Genomic DNA, 21284 nt, shown 5'->3' with positions numbered 1-21284 from the left:
TTAAGATAGTCCGTGTAAAATATTTCTAATCAGAATTATAATAAGGGCATACATTCCAGGATCTTGAGTCCTTGCTAGAAACTTCCTCGATAGAATCTCTCTCTCTCTCTCTCTCTCTCTCTCTCTCTCTCTCTCTCACACACACACACACACACACACACACATACACCATAAACAAAAAAATTACATGAAAGCACGTGGATGAAGGTTATGGAATAAAAATATCAAATGCTAATTGAAGTAGTATCAGTTATGCCAGAAAACACAAATACTCCCTGAAGACTTTCATAACAGGTCAAGGTCAGATTGGGCTGAAGGTGAGGGTCTGATGGGTAGACTATTGTAATCTGAAGGCTTTTCCTTTGCTTGAAGAGGCTCCCAGGATTAGAACATCAGCAAGTATAAATAGTCTGGTGGAAGCCATATAATATGGCAGGCTGTCTTTTGACTTGGCTTTATTGTCTTTTTTCCTTTAAGGAATAAAAGTTTAAGAGTAGTCTCAAAAATAAGCATTAGTATAATTTCAGGTTGTCTTACCAATAAATTAAAAACCCAGATTCTCCCTCATCTTTTTGTTAATACCTGAGCTTTCTTTAATAAGAAGACAAAATCTTTTACTTCAATGAGATAAAAAATGCAAATGATGGTTGAAACAATCGATAATGCTTATTTACATTAAAAATATAATTAATTTCAATTACACAAATTTAGTCTTATTTAACATGAACAAGGGTGCTGGGTACCATGGGGAAGGCCTTGAAGGTATTTTAGAGGAGAAAGACACAGGGCTTAGGTTTTATGTTACTGGGTTCCTGGAGCAAAATTTTTAGTGTCAAGGCACTGGGAAGCCATTTACTAAGGGGATGTGAGAGGTAGAACAAATGTTTAGAGGAAAATAATGAATTTGGGGATGTTTTGAGTTTGGTTTTCCAGCAAGATTACTTTGTGAATACGAGATGCCAATGGATGTATTTGTTATTGTTGACACCTCAAGAGGTAGTAAAGGCTAGAGGTAGAGATTTGAAAATTGTCCATGGAGATCATCATTGAAATCTTCAAAATGAGAAATATCTCCCCAAGAATGACTGTTTAGCAGAAAAGATAGAAGGTAGGCTCCAACTGTGGGTACTGCTTACATTTAAGGAGCAGAAACAAGAGATGGAATCAAGGGAGAATACTGAAAGGGAGCTGCCCAGGGAATTAAAGTTCAGGAAAATGTGTTGCCAAGGGAAATGAGAGCATCACCAGAGGGACTGACCCGTCATATCAGATGCTGATTCGAGGTCAGACTCAAAAAAATGGTCCAGAGAGGTTGACTAGGATGAAAACTAACAAGAGGCATTTAGAGTTAGCCATTAGGAGGCCACTGGTGGAGTCAAGAGAATCATATCTGTAGCTTGATGGGCCAGAGACCATTTGTTAATTGGCTAAGGAATAAATGAAAATGAAAAATCACAACAAGATAAGGCCACTTATGTGGAGTTGGGTGGTGAAGACAAGAGGGAAGTAGGCAGAAGCTTGAGAGGAAACTTAAGGGAATAATTTTGGAATGTGGAGGGTAGGGAGCCCATAAAAAGGGAGAAAATGAAGATAAAAATAAATGCAAGTGGGGATGCCACTGTAGTGGCAGAGCCTGCAGGATAGAAGAGCACCTGGGATGTGCAGAAGGGGCTGTAGAATGTGAACAAAGACACATTGGAATAAATGGAAGAGTTGCTAAGAAGTGCTAATGTGCCATGAATTTGTAGTGAAGCCCAGCTCTTGAATGATTAAGGGCCTGTTTGATTCATCTTTATACCCCAAGGCCCAGAACAGTATCTTGTGTATCATAGGCTTTCAGAGAATGAAAGAATGAGCAAAAAAAAAAAAAAAAGTGAATAAATAATTGACTTGTGGCAGGGATAGAAAAAGTGGGCAGTGACACTTCTGCGAGTGATAGCAGGCAAATTAATTATTGGGTGAAATCAAGGAGTAGCTGAACTTAAGGTGCTAGAAAGGTCACTCTTGAAAAGACTGCACATAGTCTGAGCTGGAGAAAGAAGGAAATGGAGCCAGGAAGAGATAGGTGGGACCAATTGCACTGATAAGTTTCTGAATTTCATCATGAGGATGATGAGATGGTTTAATTCGAGTTGCAAGGACAAGGGAACTGAAGTTCTCTAGGCAAAGTCAAGTTCTAGAGTTCAACATGGTGGGGATCATCTTCATGTATGAATTAACTAATGTTGGATCCCTTCCTATTTTGAGGGGATGGGAGTATAGAGAGTAGATGGACCCAAAGCTTAAGAGAGGAGCTTTGTTACTAACAAATCCTAAGGTCGATAGAAGAATACTGAAAACAAAGAAGGAAAACTGCAGATTTCACTGCTTTACCAGTGGTTGGCACTGTTGACTGTAATTTAGAAAAGAGAATTAGATATAAACTCAGACTTCTCTGTCTTTAACCATAACTGAGTTTGCTATCAATGACCCTGTTTTCTAACCTTACCTACAGTAATTGTGTTAGACTGATAGAAAAGAACTGTGTATATTAAAAAAAATCAGAAAACTTTGCTAATAGTCATTTTTATGTAGCTGTGATGTAATATTTCCACAGCTTAATTCTCTTAGTTGTGAACTTGTTGTTAAGGGTAGTTTCTAATTTTAATTTAAGCAGCTGTAGAAGAATAGCTACTCCATGCATGTTTGTTGCTGATGGGATCATTGTGTTGATATAGAGAACAAATGAATCTAAAAAGGCAAGTTCTTGTGCTAAATAGATCATTTTATATTTCTACCTGTAACATCATTTATTTCTTCTGCAGATTATATTCAGATATTTTGGCAGAGACTTCTTCAATCCTTTTATACCTTTTTCTTAGAAATATCTTTGTCACAAGTGACATTAAAATTAAAGAAGAAAATCTTTTCTGTGATAATATCAAAGGCAGTGAGGTTTTCCCTGCTCAGCAAGTAAGTGAGTTAAAGTGACTAAAAGTGTGGCATTGTGTGTCCTGTCTTGTGAATGGAATGAGACACCCTTGTATGGGTGTGTCACTTTAATCTGATTTTTCCACATAAGTTTTTATCGACCCGAGTTTATGTTTTTTTTCTCTTCTTTTCAGCTTATCATGTTTCTTTTCCTCTGTGTACAAAAGTAGTATGTATTTCAGAATTCAAAACTGTATAATGTGTAAAGTGAAACTCAGTGTAATTCTACCACTTCTAAAAATACTATGATTTCATTTCATGTGGTTTTTTGAATTTTTAAAAAATATGCATGGATAAACCTATTATTTACAAAAAATAGGATTTGTTCAACTTGCTGTTCTGCAACTTTCTTTTCAAATACTTTTTATAATAAAACTTGGACATAGTTTCATGCTGTCATATATCAATCAATGCTATATTCTCTTTAATTATAATATTGCATTCCTTTTGCAGAGGCAGGATTTCAACTTATCTCCTATGATAGATTTTTCGGGGGTGTTATGATCATTGCTCTACATACATCTGCAACCCTGAAATGCTCTTACTTTTACTAATGATCCTACACTAATTTTTAAAATTCTAGTCTGAAGTTGTCTCTGTTCTGTCCCTTTGTAAAATTTATTTTATTTTTTTTAGATGTTGATAGACCTTTATTTCATTCATTTATTTATATGCAGTGCTGAGGATCAAACCCAGTGCCTCACATGTGCTAGGCAAGTGCTCTACCACTGAGTCACAACCCCAGCCCTCCCTTTTCTTTAAACCAACCTTAATTATAGATGTTTTTGCCATCTGGGTTGTTTGTTTATTTTTTCAGGTTTTTTTTTATACCTATCTATTTCCTCTTCTAATTAGTTACCTAGTAAATTGTTCCATGAGTGTGTGCTTGTTTCTGGTGATGTGAGAGTTAAAAAAAAACATGACCTTTTGCTGAAGACAAGTTCACTATCCTGTAGAGTCCAATTACTCACAACCATTAACCTGTACCTAACACATTGCTTTCTGTTTCTTCTTTCATCATATCCAGTCTGAAAATAAAGAGAATTTTAAAGTGCTTCAGTGAATTCCAGAATGCTAAACTACCATTCTAGCAAAAACTAGTTGTATGGAAATTTTTGGCTACCAATCATACAGCTTCCTTTGTACATAATGTTTTATGTATATGCAGGAAAATAATGAAATCTTTCCCCAGGAAAGGAAAGGAGAAGAAAGGATTCCTATTCTTTTAAAGTTACAATAATCTTAAAATGCTAATTGCATAGTTTACTATCATTTTAATTTAAGTAGTAAAAGCATAAGTAGCAGAAGTATAATGAAGATTAGTTTGCTTTACTAAAAATTTACCATTTTCTCACAAATCAAAAAGAGAAATTGAAATCTGTTTATCAAGTTGGGACAATGTTATAGAGATGTAATATTTTCATTATTATTTGTTATAATTTATGGTTTTGAAAGCTAGATTTTTTCTAATATTAAAATATAGCCAAGATTTTATCGCACCAATACAAAATGTTTGGTTCCTTTTTGTTATTAGTGGTACTTGTATTGTTTTACAAAAAAATTCTGAAGTTTGAGATAAAATTGTATTATTTACATGTAGTGCTCTTGGAGAATTAGAATTGTTTCTAAATTTAGATTTTCTTCATGTTACTGGTTATAAGCCACAAGGATCACATTTCTTACCCGTCCTCTTTAAGAAAATAGTTAAGCACTTCATGCTCAGTTTGAGTAACAAAGCCCTTTTCTTTACAGGTTGCTAGACTGACTGAATGTGAGAGAATATTAGTGGCATTGGAACTTAGCATCTTTTTGAATGATTCCAGTTATGTCCTTCAAGCTGTGACTCAGTGTTATGGCCTCCTTGCTCCTATAATATATCACAATATTGTTTTGGTACCTGTTGTACAGGTAAGGGTATCCTCCCAATCCTATATAAGGATAATTTTATATAGGCAACTCATTTTGGAAAAGAAAAGCCGTGTGTCTCCTATAAGTACAAATAGGTCAAGAAAAAGTATTATAAAATTTCAGCAGTTAACTGAAAAACATTCTAATAAATTATGTCTGGGCAAACATAAATAGGGACATAACATGTGTTTCTCTGAAAATATTCAGCTTTGCTATCTGTAGTTAAATATTGGCAATAAACTTTTCTTAGTTTTTAAAGTTATTTCTTCAATTTTCATGTTCTTATAATTTTAGAAACAATAGTATATATCCAAAGCATGTGATTAAAACCATCATCAAAGGGAAAATATGGTGAATAACCTAAGAAGCATATGTGGTAATGGAGGAGGACAAAGGATTGATGAGATCTAGCAGAGGGAATTATGTTAGTTGAATGTGCTTCTGAGCAAATAACCATCAACTTAGTGACTTAAAAAGACATCCGCATACTCTCTCATTGTTTCTGTGGGCAGGGAGATTGAATACAGTTTAGCTGGGCTGTATGTTTCTGATCTCATCAGTCTGAAATTAAGGTGTTGGCTGGGCCTGTGATTTTATCTAAAGCTGGAAGTTCTTTTTGCAAGTTTACTGGTTAAGTTAGCATTCCTATTCAATGGGAAGAGAATGGACGTTTTAATAAATGGCAATGAAACATCTAAATATTCATTTGAATGAAAATGGAGTTTGACTTCTATTTATGCTTTTAAGCATAAATTTAGAATTTTAAGAAAGTCTAGATGTATTAAAGACTTATATGTAAAATAAAGCAAAAATACTTAGGGGAAAAAAATCCCAAGAGGTGACCATGTGCAGTCTAGGGTTTGTGGGGTGGAGGGCCTTTCTAACTGAATTTCTAGATACAACAAGAAACATGTGTGACAAAAGGGACCACAAAAAGATTGTAGAAAACCTATAGATTTGGGAAACAGATATCCAAAGCTGATTAAGGGTAACTGACAAATTCCTAATAAAAAATTGGGCATATGATATGAATAGGCATTTCTTAAGAGAGCAAATCCAAGTGGCTGGGAAACATGAAAAGAAGCTCAAACTGTGAATATTCTTAGTAGTGCATATTAAATTAACAATATAATAATATCTGTAATTCCTACTGGTGAAAATATATGATAAAGGCATTCTCATTCATTGATGAGGCAAATGTGAATTATTATAAGCTTTTGGATTTTGATAAAGCAACTTTAATTTTAATTAAATTAAATCAATTTTAAACAAAATTAAAAACAAATATACCTGACTGTAATTCTTCTACTAATAATTTATCTCATAGAATAAAATTTTAATAAAATAAAAAATACATTTATCTGACAAAGCAATATTATCATATATTCTTTATCCCCTAGGATAAAATTCCTAGTTGGCAAATTGCTCTGCCTTGCTCCACCCCTTGTGCCTGGATCCACATGATCTACCTACTGGGGACACAGTGCACACAGTGGTCACTGATTAGAGTATGCACTGTGTCCTGGAGGGTGGTGCCTCATCCTCTGTGGGCATTGCCTCAAAGCTGGTGCTCATGAAGTTGCTACTTAGAGTTGGTGCCTGGGTATTTGCTGGGGTATTCTTGGTCATGGAAAAAAAAAAGTCAGGTACAAGGACAAGTGACAAGTGCCAGATATTAAACATCAGCTATAAAAGTGTACAATGTGAGATTCTGGGAAAGGGCTGAATAAATGAAGTGATGCACATTAGCAGTAATGCCTAAGCATTGTCCCTGGAGACTTGGAGTGACTGTTCACAGGACAGAGTTGGAGGAGACATGCAGAGTTCAGAAAAGTGTGCATAAATCCCATTTTGTAAAATAATAACAACCTTTCTTCTGTGTATGATGATGTGTGAGTGTATATATTATTATTATTATTATTATTATTATTATTATTATTATTACATACTAATTATAGAAGCTGTGGGGGAAACCACAAGGGTGTTAGCATGATTTGGGGATATGGAGTGGTGTGGTGGCAGAGGGTGATCATGGAGAGTAGGAATTTAAAAAGTTAAAAATACTTGCCATTGGAATAGTAGCTGAAAGCAATTAATATGCTTCAAAAGAACTAGTACCCATGTATTAATTTGTCCTTTGGAATAATCTGAATGATGAATAGATGGCTGCTATCTCAGCTCTACTTTTCTGATGCTAATATTGTTCAGAAGTGTGTAGCACTATTGAAAGCTAAACTTAATCATCTAGCTCTTGATCAAATTCAAGATTGTATAATATAAAACAAGGAGAATAGGAAGTAAACATCAATATCAGTTGATTTTGGGGGGGCATGAATGGTTTTAATTCTCAAGAAAACTGCATTTCAAGCTCCTGGAATCACTGTATAATATTTAATACACCTCATAATCCTCTATATGGTTTTTTAAGGTCCTCCTAAGCCTGAATGTGATCATTAGTTTCTTACATACACGTGACACTCAGCCTTTACCTTCTATAATACTTGTCAAAATATGCTTTGTTTTATAGTTACTTGCATGCCTATTCTGTACTCTCCACTATCTTTCAAGTTATTTTAGGTAATTGGCTCATCTGAAAATTGAATATATACACATTCTTTTATGCATAATAAATAGTAAATAATTATTGGTAACAAAATTTTATGGCTTAAGACTCATGATTTGAATACGAAATTGTGTAATGGGTAAGGATGATATTTTAACACAAAAATAATTGTGCTTATGTTTTTTAGATCTTGATAAAGTGCTTAGTGGTTTTGCAAGGAGTTCTGAATGTTGTCCACTTGAAGAAAAATATTTCGAGTTTTGAAAGTATACAGCACATGATAGCTTGTTGTATCTACTATGTAATAAAGGTATTTATCTCATTCTTTGTCTAGTGTTACAGAATTTAGGACCAGTAATGATTTATAAAGTCAAACTACTTTTAATCACAATAATTAGAACACTTAAAAATAGCATCGCCAAAGCATTTTTAGATCAAAAGCAAATGTAATGTCTAAATATTGTAAAAGGGTTATCTGTTGTTGAACTTTTTTGACAAAATTGTGGCACTTCAAAAACAAAAACTTGATGTTACTGAAATAGCTTTCATATATTTTTAGGTGATAAATATAGTCACATAGAATATGTTTCAAAACCCTAAAGCATTAATTACATACTTATTTTACTGCAGTCAGCCTGCACATCATCTTCTCAGCTTGTGATCTCAGAGGCACCTGCAGGCAGACCTGTGGCATTTGAGCCCAGGAGTTGGGTTAGGGCATTGGGACTCAGAAGTTATCTGGAGATTTTGTAGCATGGTTTTGATTAAAGGATTAATCAGTAAATGAGGGGTATGATAATGTCATGAAGTAGACTGGAAGGAAAGGCAGAGTAGGTAGAGTCTAAGGATGATTATGGGATTGATGTGCAGCACCCTGACCTGAAAAGAGGCGAATTCAGTCTGTATCAAGGAAGATGTATGTATGTATGTATGTATGTATGTATGTATCTATCTATCTATCTATCTATCTGGAGATCTAAGCAGGAGAAAAAATGCAGGCAAAAGTGTGGTCAGAATATAAGTTCATATTTCATCTTTATTTTATTCCTTCATGTCACAAATATATGACATATGCCCCCAAAATTAGAGGAGAGCCTCATAATAGCTGAAAGAGAATAAATCATAGATGATACTAGATTTTTAGCTTGCATAATGAATGGTTGGTGGTGACACAGAACAGGGAGACAGAAAGATCACTAAGGATGGAACACCTAGGAAATGAGACTTAGACATGCGTTAAGCAAGAATTAGAAACTCAAATGCCTATTGAGACCATGTGGATATTAAAAAAAAATTGTGATTTTGTTGGATGTAAGGCTAGATTTGTTGGGTTCTAAGTCAGACTTACCTGTAGGCATTAAAATTCGTTAAAACAAGGGCTGGGGCTGTAGCTCAGTGGCAGAGCACTTGCCTAGCATGTGTGAGGAATGTATTGGGTTTGATCCTCAGTACCACATTAAAAAATAAATTAAATAAAGGCATGCTGTCCATCTACAACTGTATAAATTTTTAAAAAAAAATTGTTAAAACCAAATAAAAAACAACAAACCAAAGCTATCTCACAGAGCTTATAATTTAGTGGGGGAGGCAGAAAACACATACACATATAAAATATAATTCCATGAAGCTTTAAAATAGAAAAGCGGTTAAGGGAGAGAGGTTTATGGGGCTGGGTTACTTTAGATGTGACGACCCTACATAAGAGGAAGGGTAGAACTAAAACAGATGGCAGAGAAACAGCTTTGTAGGCAGAGGGCAGGAAGAATTATGTGAGTAAATATATGCGGAGACTCAAGGCCAATTTTAGCCTATAAATAATAGTAGTCTAAATGGGGTAGACCAGTGGTAGAGCATTGATTTCCAACCTGTTGATCTGAGAGCTTTTGAAAGAAGTTTGTACATCCATAGGTGTGCCTAGAACTCTTTGTCTCACATATACATTTTGCCTTTTTTTGCAAATATGTGCGAAAATAGTTGAAATAGTTAACTATTTTTATTGTAGCTTTCAGTTAATGAGAAGAGTTACTAGAGAAGAGTTACTGTAGCTTAAGTTTTAGGGAAAGCTGTTTATTTATTTTTATGTAAAGAAATGGAGGAATTCTGATAGATGGCAGCTTAAGCACAGATCCCTGACTTCTTTTGAATTTCTTTTTCAGGACATTAGAGCAGCCTGAGTGGGCCCCTTGGTGAAGCCTGGGGGCTGCCTTAGGCCAGGTTATCTAGGGAAGGGCATTTTATAGGACCTCATTTGCCTTGGAAACAAGAAAGAACCAAGAAACCAGAGGCAGGGAGGTAGATTTCTTTATCCTCATTGTTTGACTCAAAGACCATCATCATTGTGTGATCCCTTAAAGCCTTACTGACAGAATCCAATGGATATCCTCAAAGAAGAGCGTCCACATCTGCCTGCTCATCTTATGTGGTGTCCGTAGGACCTTTCTGATTTGTTAGAGATTTGGAAGAATACTATAGAGGTGGGCTGATTTGGTAGAACACTTTAGGAAGTTTGCCTTTATGGAGGTCTGGCAACAGACAGGCTTCTACACTCTGATCAGCAAAGAAGTTATTATTTGCTGGCTGTTCATGGCCTGACTTCAAGAGCAGAAAATAATATTCCTTCCCTTGTCCACCAGTTTACCACTGGAGAGACCTCCATGACCTGGTCTCTGCAAATGCTAAGAGGATGTAGCCATTAGCAGGAGAGAAAAGTAATAATTCATTGAAGGGGACTTAGTACCTTGATGGAGGAAGAACAATCCAAACTTCCAAATGATTGTGTTATTTACTCTTAACCATGTTGGAAAAAGATTAGAGATGACTTGGTGTGTGGGGGGGGTGGGTGAGATAAAAAAATAAAACTTTTAAGGGAAAGCAGTCAGATGTTCCAAAACCAACCAACCAACCAACCAACCAACCAACCAACTAAACACCCCATCCTGAAATAAAAATGTAATTTAATAAATCTGATACATGTTTGAAATATTAAACACCTGAAAATATGACAATGAAATTTCTCAAATCAAATCTGGAGCTCAAGAAATACCTCACAATGTAGAGCAGAATCACCCAGAGATGGTAAATAAATTTAGAGTACAGATCTAGAAGTTATAACATGAAAATAACAGGAGTCTGGGGGTAGAAAAAGAAACAAATGGAGGTAATAGGCTTCTTGAATCCCAGGCAGAGAGATGTTGGTGAAATTACTGACTTCAAAGAGAAAAGACAAATTTAAAGTTTGAGACCCAAAGAACAGATTATTTGCGATGGAAAGAAAATCATTTATCTTCAAACTTTTTATCAGCAACTCTAGAAGTTAAAACACCAAAACAACATTGGTAGAGTCCTGAGGGAAGAACACTAAGGTTCAAATATTAATAACCAGGAAAGATATCATTCATTTGTCAAGGCAAAAGTAAACATTTTCAGAAGTGCAAGCATTTGAAGTCTTCTGCCCTGGTACTTATCTGAGGAAAACACTTGGGGAAATACTCTATCAAATGACAATTGAATCAGAACAGAAATCCCAAGATAGGGAAAGACAAAAAAGAGAGGAATAATGAGAGCATTGAATCTTGCAATGTATGTATTATTAAAATTAAATAGACAATAATGACATGACTAGCACTTTGTAATATAAATGCTAAGTAGGGATTCTTCAAAGAGTAGAGTCATCCTTGAAGGGAAAACTTATTTGTAACCTAGACTAAAACTTGCATCCTGTTCGGAATGGGGGCATATGTGAGCAGGTGGATTTGTGGACTACAGTTGTATGAACTTATTTTTACATAAAAACACATATAACATAAAACTGTTATTTTCTTTGATAGAATATATATGTGTGTGTGTGTGTGTGTGTGTGTGTGTGTGTGTGTGTACACACACTTGCGCACGTGCGCACACACACACATTTAAAGATTATTGGGAACATGTTATCCTGAGCAGAACTTTAAAGCCTAGTAGGAGTTCCAAATTGATAGGGAGAAAAAAAAAGAACAGGGAAGAATCAGAGAGAGGAAACAAGAACAGGAAAAAATGGGAGAGAGGAAAACTGATGATTAAGTAAAAGTAAGAAAAGGGAAAAGGAGATAGTATTTTTGGTGGAATCAATAGAAGTGTATTATCCGGTTCACTAAGTGTGAGTGGTCTTAGAAGACAGTGATTGCCAGACGGGCTAGAAAGTCAGGCTCTAATGTTTATCACTTGAAGAAACTTGCATAAAACAAAGTGACAGATGTTGATTGATAAATGGATAGACAAAGGCACTGAGCAAATGCAAACAAAAATAAAGGAGGAAAATGGCAATTTTCATATCAGACAAAGTAAGAATTAAGGTCCTCAAACATTTATCAGGACAAATAAAGGCATTGGATAGTGTCTTTCAAATCTGTCATGTACCCTTCCCTGCTCCTGGATGGCATCTTGTCATTTGTCAGTGTGAGGGCTGTCTCATTGTTAAGAACTAAAGATCAAGGCTAGCCCTAGGTTTGATTCCCAGGGCTGCAAGAAAAAAAAAAAGAAAGAAAGAAAAGAAAAAGAAAACAAGTCTGAATTAAAACAAAACTCATTTTTTTAATAACAGCAAATTAAAGAATTAGAACAATAAGATTATATGAAAAATGCCACAGAGGCATTTAATAATACTTAGCAACCTTTTCTAATAAAATTTCTAATAAGTTAGGAATAGAAGGAAGCTGTTGAACAATGATAAAGACATTTACCCAAATTTTATAGCAAATATCATATTAAATGGCAAATTTCTGAAGTCATTTTCTTAAAAATCAGGCATAGAAAAGAGATGCTGACTTTTAACAGTGAGATTTAGTATATTCAGAGGTTCTCTCTTATGCAATAGATGAAGATATGATATTAGGAAAGAAAGCCTAATTTATTTATAATTATGAAGGTCTCAAAAACCTAGGAGAAGCTAGCAAAAATGATTAGAATTATAAAGACAGTGTGTCAAATGATTATATGTGAAACATTTATAAACTGATAGTTTTTCCCCACTACTAGTAGTTAGAATGGAGAAACTTACAATACATGATATTTGAAACTTAACAAAGTGTCAAAGAACCTACATAAAAGAACTGTGAAGTCTTATCAAAGGATATAAAATAAGATCTGAACATATGGCAGGCCATACCAAGTTCCCGAAGAGGAAGATTTACTGTCATAGAAATGTAAATCCTTCCTAAAATAACATTTAAATTTAATGCAACTCTAATCAAAATCCCAATAGGGTTTCTCTGGAACTTATTAGAATAATTTAAAAATTCTCAATAGATATTAAAATTTACCATAAGGCCATTTTAATAAAAAAATTGGCATTAACAGAATAGTGAGCAGATAGTTCAGTGGAAGGGATTAGAGGATACAGGAATAGCTCCAAATCTACAGAAGAAATTAATATATGACAAAGTTAGCAATTTTATTCTTTGAAGAAATAATGGTTTATTATAATAGTTGATTTAATGGAAGGTGTTGATGTAACTGACTATTCCTCTGAAAGTAAAAAAAGCCAGAGCTCTGCCTCAGCACAAATAAGGTCCAGATGCATTCAAAAACATTTGTATGACCTTGGAATCAGGGGACACCTTCTTCAACAAGGCTCAGAATATACAGAAAAACACAGATAACTAATTGCCTGATAGTTAAAATATTTTTTATGGCAAGACACAGTAAGTGGAGCTTAAAATCTGTGACAAATATAGGATTTTATATATATATATATATATAGGCATATAGATATATAGAAAAATAAGTGACAGGTACAGGATTATATGATTAAATATTCAAGTTGCCTTAAACGGTAGAACAGATGAAGGGCCATCTTCTGAGGTAGACAGGAACCATTGAAGGGTTTTAAACCCAGGAATAATGTAATTAGGTGTGTATTTTAGGAAAAAAGGAATTATTCTATTTGAACAATAGCTACCAATTAGAGAGTCATAAGACCTGAGTCAGGGAATAGTTTGAAAACGAGAAATGATAAACTAAACTAGTGTGGAAAAGTGGGAGGTAGAGAAAATGGAAAGGATTCAAGAGTTAACTTATGAAATAGAATTGAGAAGCTAGACACCTATCAAACATAGGGTGTAGAGGAGGCAGAGGGAAAGGTCAACTGTAATATCCAGTTACCTTGCCTGGGCACTTGGGCATAAATAACAATTTTTGTTGATCCTGGATGAGAGTACTTTGTGTGGTAAAGGGGAGAAGATAGTGAGTTTTGAATAGACTGAATTTTGAGGTTTACAGGATGTCCAAAGAAGTGTCCAGTAGGCCTGGAGTACAGGAGAGGCCAAATATGTATAAAGATAAGGAGGTCATTAGCATATTCAGTACAAATAGATGATGTCACCCGGGGACAGTATGTGGAATGAGAAGGGAAGAGGGTTATTTAAGAATCTCAAGGGTGCATGTAGTACAAGGGGCCAAAATATAGAAAAATAAGTGTTTCCAAACTCTAGGTAGGGTGAAGAACTGGAGAGTTTGATTAGTCCCAAGCTGTTCTGCCATTCCTATTTCCTTCCTATCCTTGACAATCTTCCTGCTATGTCAGTTCTTTCATTGTCAGAAAGCACCCCGGAAAGCACCCCTCTCCTTTTCCACTCCTGCAATTACACTTGCATATCAATTAGTGTTGTACTGGGCCCAGAACACTCCTTCCAGGGTTACTCTTCTTTAGAATATCTTCATCTGCTTGACCTTCCCTGCCAGGCTCTCCCATAAAGGAAATGGGGGTGTGGTGGGGGTGTCTCTTTCAAATACAGAAGGGCCAGGTTGCTCTCTCCTTCTAGGACATTGGACATGGCTACTCACTGAACATTTATGTAACTAACGGGCTATGATATGTTTCTTGAAGAAAGGAGAAATTTTTCCAAGCCAGCTTACCACTTGCCAGTTGCACTTTTTCTACTAAAACCTAACCAAGCCAGTTCTACTTATCTGAGTACTCAAAACATTTGAATACTGGTGGAGAGGAGCAGGGAAAGGAAGCAGTTATTTTCTGACAGTGAGGAGGTAGACACTAGTTGTGAGTTCTAGAGATTTGAGGAGAAATAAAGGGCTTAGGTACTCCCTGATGAAGACAGCAGAGAGTACCAGCTTAGTGGAAATAGGATTCCAGACCATGTTTGAGTTCACATACTGCCTCTCTTAGCCTTGGACAGATTTTAGTACAGAGGGGTGTTGGGAATGACCCTGTGCACTTTCTACTTGCCATCCAAGACCCTGCCTGCTTCTTCCCTCACTTGCGGAATCCCTGAAATTCAAGTGATGTTATTAGGGAAGACCCTAAATGTGGTTTGAACATTAAAAAAAGAATCAATTAATGTCAGTGGATTATTACTTGAACTGGGTTAGTCCAAAGTTGATATGTTCAGTGTTGCCATTCTAGAAGCTCCTTTTGACCTGGCCTGCAGTTCCAGAATCCTGGCTTGCTCCTGAGACCCAGATTTCAGGTGTTTATTAGCTGTTAACAATAATAGATCTTCTCTTAGAGCTTATAAAGGGCAATTAGTCAAACAGCTCTGCTTCTTTTCATTGCTCTGTTTTAAAAAAATTGGTTATATTTTCACGTGGCTCAATCTTTTTTCTTTAAACAGCAATGTTTTTTTTTTTCTTCTAAAAAAGTCACCAGAATTCCAAATAAAGGGCCACTTCTGAGGTTCATCATCTTAAATGTTTCATTGTTTTAAAGTTTTGGGGCATTAAACATCTGGTATTCTTTTGACTTCTGTCCATCACTTGGTATGCTGAATACAATTATTCCTTTATATTACTCATCATTGGGAAAAACCCCTTATCATTTACTATTTTCTACAAGCATATAGAAATAAGGGAAAAGGTTATGCAGTTTCTTTCTAGGCTCAGGTTATAACTATATCAGAAAGCAAAATTAAGTAGAGTGGAGAGCAAAATTTACTAGCTCCTTTTCTAGTAACAAAACTTGCCCCCTCTCATATTTCCTTTAAATGAGATTGGACCAATGTGCCAAGCATTCAAGGTACTGTAAGATATAACCCCATCTAGCTTTTTAAAATTTATTTCACCATTTTCCTTCCCACAGTCTGTTCCACAGTCACCGTTAGTTTTTCACATTGTCCTGGTTCTGCAGAGATATTTAAACTTCTTAACAATAGGTAGGTCCCATCAGGTCTAGACAACCCCTCATTATTTTTTGACAGCTTTATATACCCCTCCCTGCATAAGAAGTAACAGTTGTTACTTAAGTACTAACTTACTCTACACCTAGCAAGTTCATGCAAACTTATTTATACTTTTTTTAGTTACCCCACAGGCTCACGATTAATGTGTCCTCTTTCTCAGACTCATGAGCACAGCAGGATATATACAAACCAGATTACTGGCAGGGAAGCTTTCTTGGAGTTGATACTAGAGCCCAGGCTTAATGACAAGGTAGGAAAGCATGAAGTCCCGAAATGTGGTGTCAGACATATATTTGGCTCCACATTTAGTAAGATTAAAACAAAAGGAGGTAATTGAGGTAGGGCCAGAGTAGGAGAAGGCCAGAGAATAACCACTGGAACTAGGAAATGCAGATGAGAATGAGAGGGTAGGACTTTCCCTCTTTGATCACAGTGTAAACTTCCCCTAGTATCCTTGGAGAATCTGCCCAAACCAACTTATCTCTAGCCCAGTCCTCTACCAGATGTCTTAGAAATCATTGATTTACATAAATGCCCTTAAGATACCACAAGGTCAATCTTTGTGCCATTTCTAACAAAGAGCAATTCAAAATAAGAGGTGATGCTTATATGTTTTCAAAAATGTGTCAACATGGCATTTTTTTAAATAGTTAGTGTACCAAAGGGCATGTGACCATCTGACCCAGAGAGATGGGGAATTCATTATTGATGAGATCCTGTTATTAGTTCATTTAAAATAGTGCACATTGAATTCTAGGGAAATAGAATCTGGAGGTAAACTTCCAGTTTCCTTAACAAAAACAGGGAGGTTCTTAGACCCCCAAACTTATAGGACATCAAATTTTTGAAAGATGATGCATCACACTGAAATCAGACCAAAAGCATCCAACAGAGATAACTAATACTTACTTTTAATTAGATTCTACGTTCATGGAAGGAATATGATATGGCAGCAATGGTTATAAATTATGGAAAAAAGATGTTGGACATCACAACAGAGTGCAGGTCACTATTTGGTAAGAATGATCCAGAAGAAATACCAGATGAGGTAATTGGTTTTTGGTTTTCATTTTTACACATGTATTTAATGGGGTCTTTGGAGGTCTCTTTTAGTATCATTAAACATATTAGAAAATTATCTATTTTTGATTTGTCATATTCACATAGAAGAAAAGTAATATAGGTAGGAGTTTCTTTTTCTGTTTGTTGTTTCTTTGTTTTTGAGTTGTGGTCAAGAAAATAAAGGGAGCATCTATGTTAGTGTGCTGAGTGGTCACTATTACAATACTGGCCATCAGTTAGGTGATGACTGAACTTCCTACACCCAGCTGGACATTAGACTAAAAGCCCTTTTGAATCTAAGATTACATTCTGGGTGGGTCACTGAATATAGTGAATATACATCTGAGCTTTTTAGCTTGTGTTCAAAGTAGATTTCTGAAACTCATTGCAATATCTGAATTCTCTTCTATATGAGACTGCTAATTTTTGAGACTAATTTTTAATATGTGCTTCCTAAGCATGGTTCTTGTAAGAGCTTATGCTTTTTTGCCTTTATTTGAAATATGTGTGTTAAATGTTTTTATAGATCAAGTTTTGAAATGTTACTTGATTTTTTGGGTTGCTGAGGCACGCTAGGAATTACTTGAAGCCCCTTGTTACTTGTTTCGAGATACTTGCCTCCAGCCCTGTTTGAGATTATGCCCATTTCTATCTCCATTATATTTTGAGATAAAAACAAGAAAATGTTATCTGATTACTTGATTACGTTTTAAGTCAGTATTTGTTAGCCAAAAAAGCTCCACAAAGCACCACTCCATTACTGGGAGACTTTTAAAATTCTAATGCACCACTCTTGTGGTGGTGTTGGTGCTAGTAGTGATGGCATTGTTTGATCTAGAGAGAGTTTTGTAAGCTGTTGGCAATTGGAGTCTTTCACCCAGTGTTTACTGAGAGTCAATTCAGCTAGCCCCTTTAAATTGTCCAGGCTTTAACTCAAGACTCTCATTTTATATTACTGTGGTGCAGGACCTTGCACCAATCTCTTGATCCAGTGGAAGGTTGTGATGTTTCCCTCTGAGTAGGGTTGTTGGGACAGTTGTAAGGAGTCTGAAATCATTAGAGCCATTCAAGTTCCCTTTAAACCTAAAAAGGCTTGGAAGATGTTTGGGAATAGGAGAGAGAGAGACAGGTCAGTTCATAGGCTGAGACAGAGAAAACATGATGGGGAGTTGAGTATAGACAGGCCAGTTCTTAATCCACTAATTACAGATCCCATTATACTTCAGTGAAAGGCAGAGTATCAAAGGCAATTAGGTTAGTTGTAAAGAAGCTCCATCTGAGAAAAAACGAATAAAGGGATACATTCCTGAGGGTGGCCTAGGATGGGAAATACAGTAGAATGAATCAGATATAACTTTCCTATGTTCATATATGAATACACGGCCTAGGGATTTTCTTTTGAAAAGACTTTTAGAGACATATCTTCATCTGCTTTAAGAAAAGAGCTTTGACTACTTTCTATGAAACTCTTGGTACAGTGTCTGGCTTTTAGTTAGAACATAATATCTGTTATTATTAATTACTAATTGGTATTGTTTAATCATGTATACCTTAGTTTTGCCTACCAAATATGAAGAAATAATTTGAAGAAAGTTATTTGAGAATGACAGTTTTTATAGCATTCTGACATTTAATCAATATTTCTAGGGTTCGTCTAAGAAATCTGTAAAAACTAAGAAGCCACAACAGATATTGTTGCCTGAAAAATTAAATGAACAATTGACCTTGTTGGAGACACACCTACTCAAACTGATAAAACAATGTAAAATTCTCTTTTGTATATGTCTATGCAGCAATTTTCTTAAACTGGGAAAATATTTTGTTAAAGGGCTTAAAATGAGATTAGTGTCAGGTAAACCCAATAAGGTTTACACAGTGCCTTTACATTATGTCGTTAATCCTAACAATGCCTTATTAATATGGGATTGCTAACTGCCTTTTACAGATGTGGCTAATGAATATTAAGTGATTTATTCAGAGTTCTGTAGCTGGCTTGGACTTGAGCCCATGTCTTCTGACTCCATAACAGGTTTTCTAAACCTTGACACTATTGCCATTTTGGGCCCGTTGGTTCTTTGTAGTGGGGGAGTGTCCTAGGCATTGTAGAATGTTGGTCAGTATCCTCGGCCTCTACTCATAGAAGCATAACACACCAAACCGCTGGTTGTGACAACCAACCAAGAGGCAAATGTCAAAAGCATTGGCGGTGGGGTGGGGGTAGGATGGCACAAAATTGAGAATTACTGAAAGCAAAGATGCAATTGAGAAAGGATGGGGTAGTGTGAGGAATGGTAAGTGGCTTGAACCTTGGCCTACTAGAGCAGAAAGAGAGAGAGAGATTAATTTTGGGTCTTTGTACTGTAGTAATTTCAAAATAGATTAATGTGTTAATGTAACAATTAGTATTTAGGAGTTTGGAAATCTGCCTGGGAAACTGATTTAGTTTCCGATGTTGGTTAGTATATATAATATAGTATATATATAATATTCTAAAGGAACAAGAGAGTACCCATATTTCTCCCACGTGTGAGGCTCCTTGTTTGGACCCAAGGTCTTCTGGGAATGGACTATATCTGTAGAACTGCATGTCCCTCCCTCAACTATCTTACTGGGTGCCTTAGTTGTACTTTGGTGGTCATACTGTTTCTGAATTACCTGAATTGTTTCCCTCTCTCTTTCCATATACTCCATGCCTGTTTCAAGCTGAATTTATAAATTGAACCCAGTGGCTTATTATTTCCATAATTAGTAAACAAAGTTTTGGAAAAAATAATTATCTCGTTGTACCTAAAAAATATAATTCCTTAAATTAGAAAATGTTTTAGAAACATGAACTAATTTTCAGATACCAACAGAAACATTTTAATGAGAAACACAATGTGAGATTACTAAGTAAACAGTTCAATAACAACACCAATGATAAAAATAAGTTTTGTATACAGTTTGCTGTGTACTAGCCACTATTTTAAGTATTTTTATTCACTTTTAAACTCAGCCTATCCCATATATAACAATCATTTAAGGAAAGTATTGTTATTAGCCACATTTTAAAGATAAAGAAACTTAAGTAAAGAGAAACTAAGTTACCTCCCAAGGTCTCACAATTCAAGAGTGTCAGGGTTAGAGTTTGAACCCAGTCTGGCTCTAGTACCTATGTGGTACTTTACTGTCAATTAAAGATAATTTTATTACAATGGAATTAATATAATTGTTAGATTTTGGTGGTGAAACTTTTTGGAAAAAAATAATGAAATAATTAAAATCATTGGATTCTTTTCAAAATTTAATGCTATAATTGATATTTAAGACAGAATTTAGAAGGAATATTTGAGTATTTCCTATTTTTCCATCCCCTCCAAAGAATTTTTTATTTTTGGTTGTTCATGTTAAACAGAACTACAACTTATTAATTTTCTTAAACCTTAGATGTTGCGGCTGAACTCTCAGGAGGAGAAGACCCTATATTTCTTTACCCTGTGGTTTTAAATTGGTCAGTGAAAGGTGCTGTGAAAGAAGGTAGGTGACCTGATGTTTGTGTGCTGCTCACTTGACTTCCCACTGAAAGTTGTTATTCTGTAGATTTTGTGTCTGTTGTTTATATAAAGACTTCATCTGTTCTAGGCAGACTTTTTGGGGTTCTTATCTGTTCATGAATAATGAAGTATCTTGATTGCCAAGTAATAAAGAGACTTAAATGGGTACCTTATTTAAAGATTAGAAAGATTACCTTCATGATGGCTTATTTTGGTAGTGAACAGTTATTATGAAACTTACAAAAATGAGGGCATTGAAGAAAATGCACCAGTGATTTTTTTTAAGTTCATCTATGAAGAGAGCAACATTATTGCTTAAATTTGGGGTAAAATATAGTAAAAATTACCGACAACTGGTTTTGACAATTATCAGTATTTTTTTTTCTGCAGTTAGTGATACATTAGAAATGACTTTAATGAAATCTTTCTCAGCACTGAGATTTTTGGAAAATAAACTAAACATAGACTGTAAAGGATTAGTTGATCTTAGAAAAAACAATAGCTCACATCACATTAATCTAGTATTAAAATGTAAACTTTCAATGATAATAACTAAGTGTATTGGTAACTATATGCAAACTTCTTGTTTTCATAGTTATGAAATTTAAGCACAGACCTAGATTCCTGGAATTTTTTACTCAAGTTATGCTTAAATGCCTGAATGATGAAAAATTTTCCCTTTTGTTGGAGATAACAATTCCTGTCCTTGACTTCTTGAAAAGGTATTTGTAATATCAGTTTTATGCATGGAAACAACTTCCAAAAACATGAGCAGCATTGTCCCTTTCAAATACATGGGGTAGATGAAAAAGGGTAGTGTATGTAGTTACCACATCGGAGAGAGTGAAGATTTGTGTGTGTGCATTTAAATAATGACTAAATGTAAAAATATTTATACAACTTCACTAAGAAATGAGACTAGACCATGTTCAGATTTCAGGCAGGAAATAGATTGTCTTTTGCTATTTGGTTAGGAGGGAAAATAGCATCTGTCTATCAGCTCCCTTTCACATAAGGGTTAGAGTCCAGTTTTGGTTGTTTATCATGTGCTTCTAATGCCTATATCATAATGAGCAGAGC

At 35.2% G+C, this 21284-nt stretch overlaps 1 protein-coding gene across 1 annotated transcript in view; it reads left to right on the top strand.

The window, feature by feature from the left end:
- Cfap54 (cilia and flagella associated protein 54) overlaps positions 1-21284 on the top strand; it is a 283309-nt gene that overhangs the window by 71030 nt on the left and 190995 nt on the right. The window contains exons 24-30 of the mRNA XM_078052960.1: positions 2805-2952; positions 4723-4878; positions 7629-7751; positions 16529-16657; positions 18319-18433; positions 20098-20187; positions 20800-20926. Coding sequence (XP_077909086.1) covers positions 2805-2952; positions 4723-4878; positions 7629-7751; positions 16529-16657; positions 18319-18433; positions 20098-20187; positions 20800-20926 — 888 coding nt within the window. The remainder of the gene's footprint in view (positions 1-2804; positions 2953-4722; positions 4879-7628; positions 7752-16528; positions 16658-18318; positions 18434-20097; positions 20188-20799; positions 20927-21284) is intronic.

This window comes from Ictidomys tridecemlineatus, chromosome 6, assembly GCF_052094955.1.
Source record: "Ictidomys tridecemlineatus isolate mIctTri1 chromosome 6, mIctTri1.hap1, whole genome shotgun sequence".
In the NCBI taxonomy this organism is placed as follows: Eukaryota; Metazoa; Chordata; class Mammalia; order Rodentia; family Sciuridae; genus Ictidomys; species Ictidomys tridecemlineatus.
Note: the sequence above shows the minus strand (reverse complement) of the source record. Positions and strands in the feature narration are given on the sequence as shown.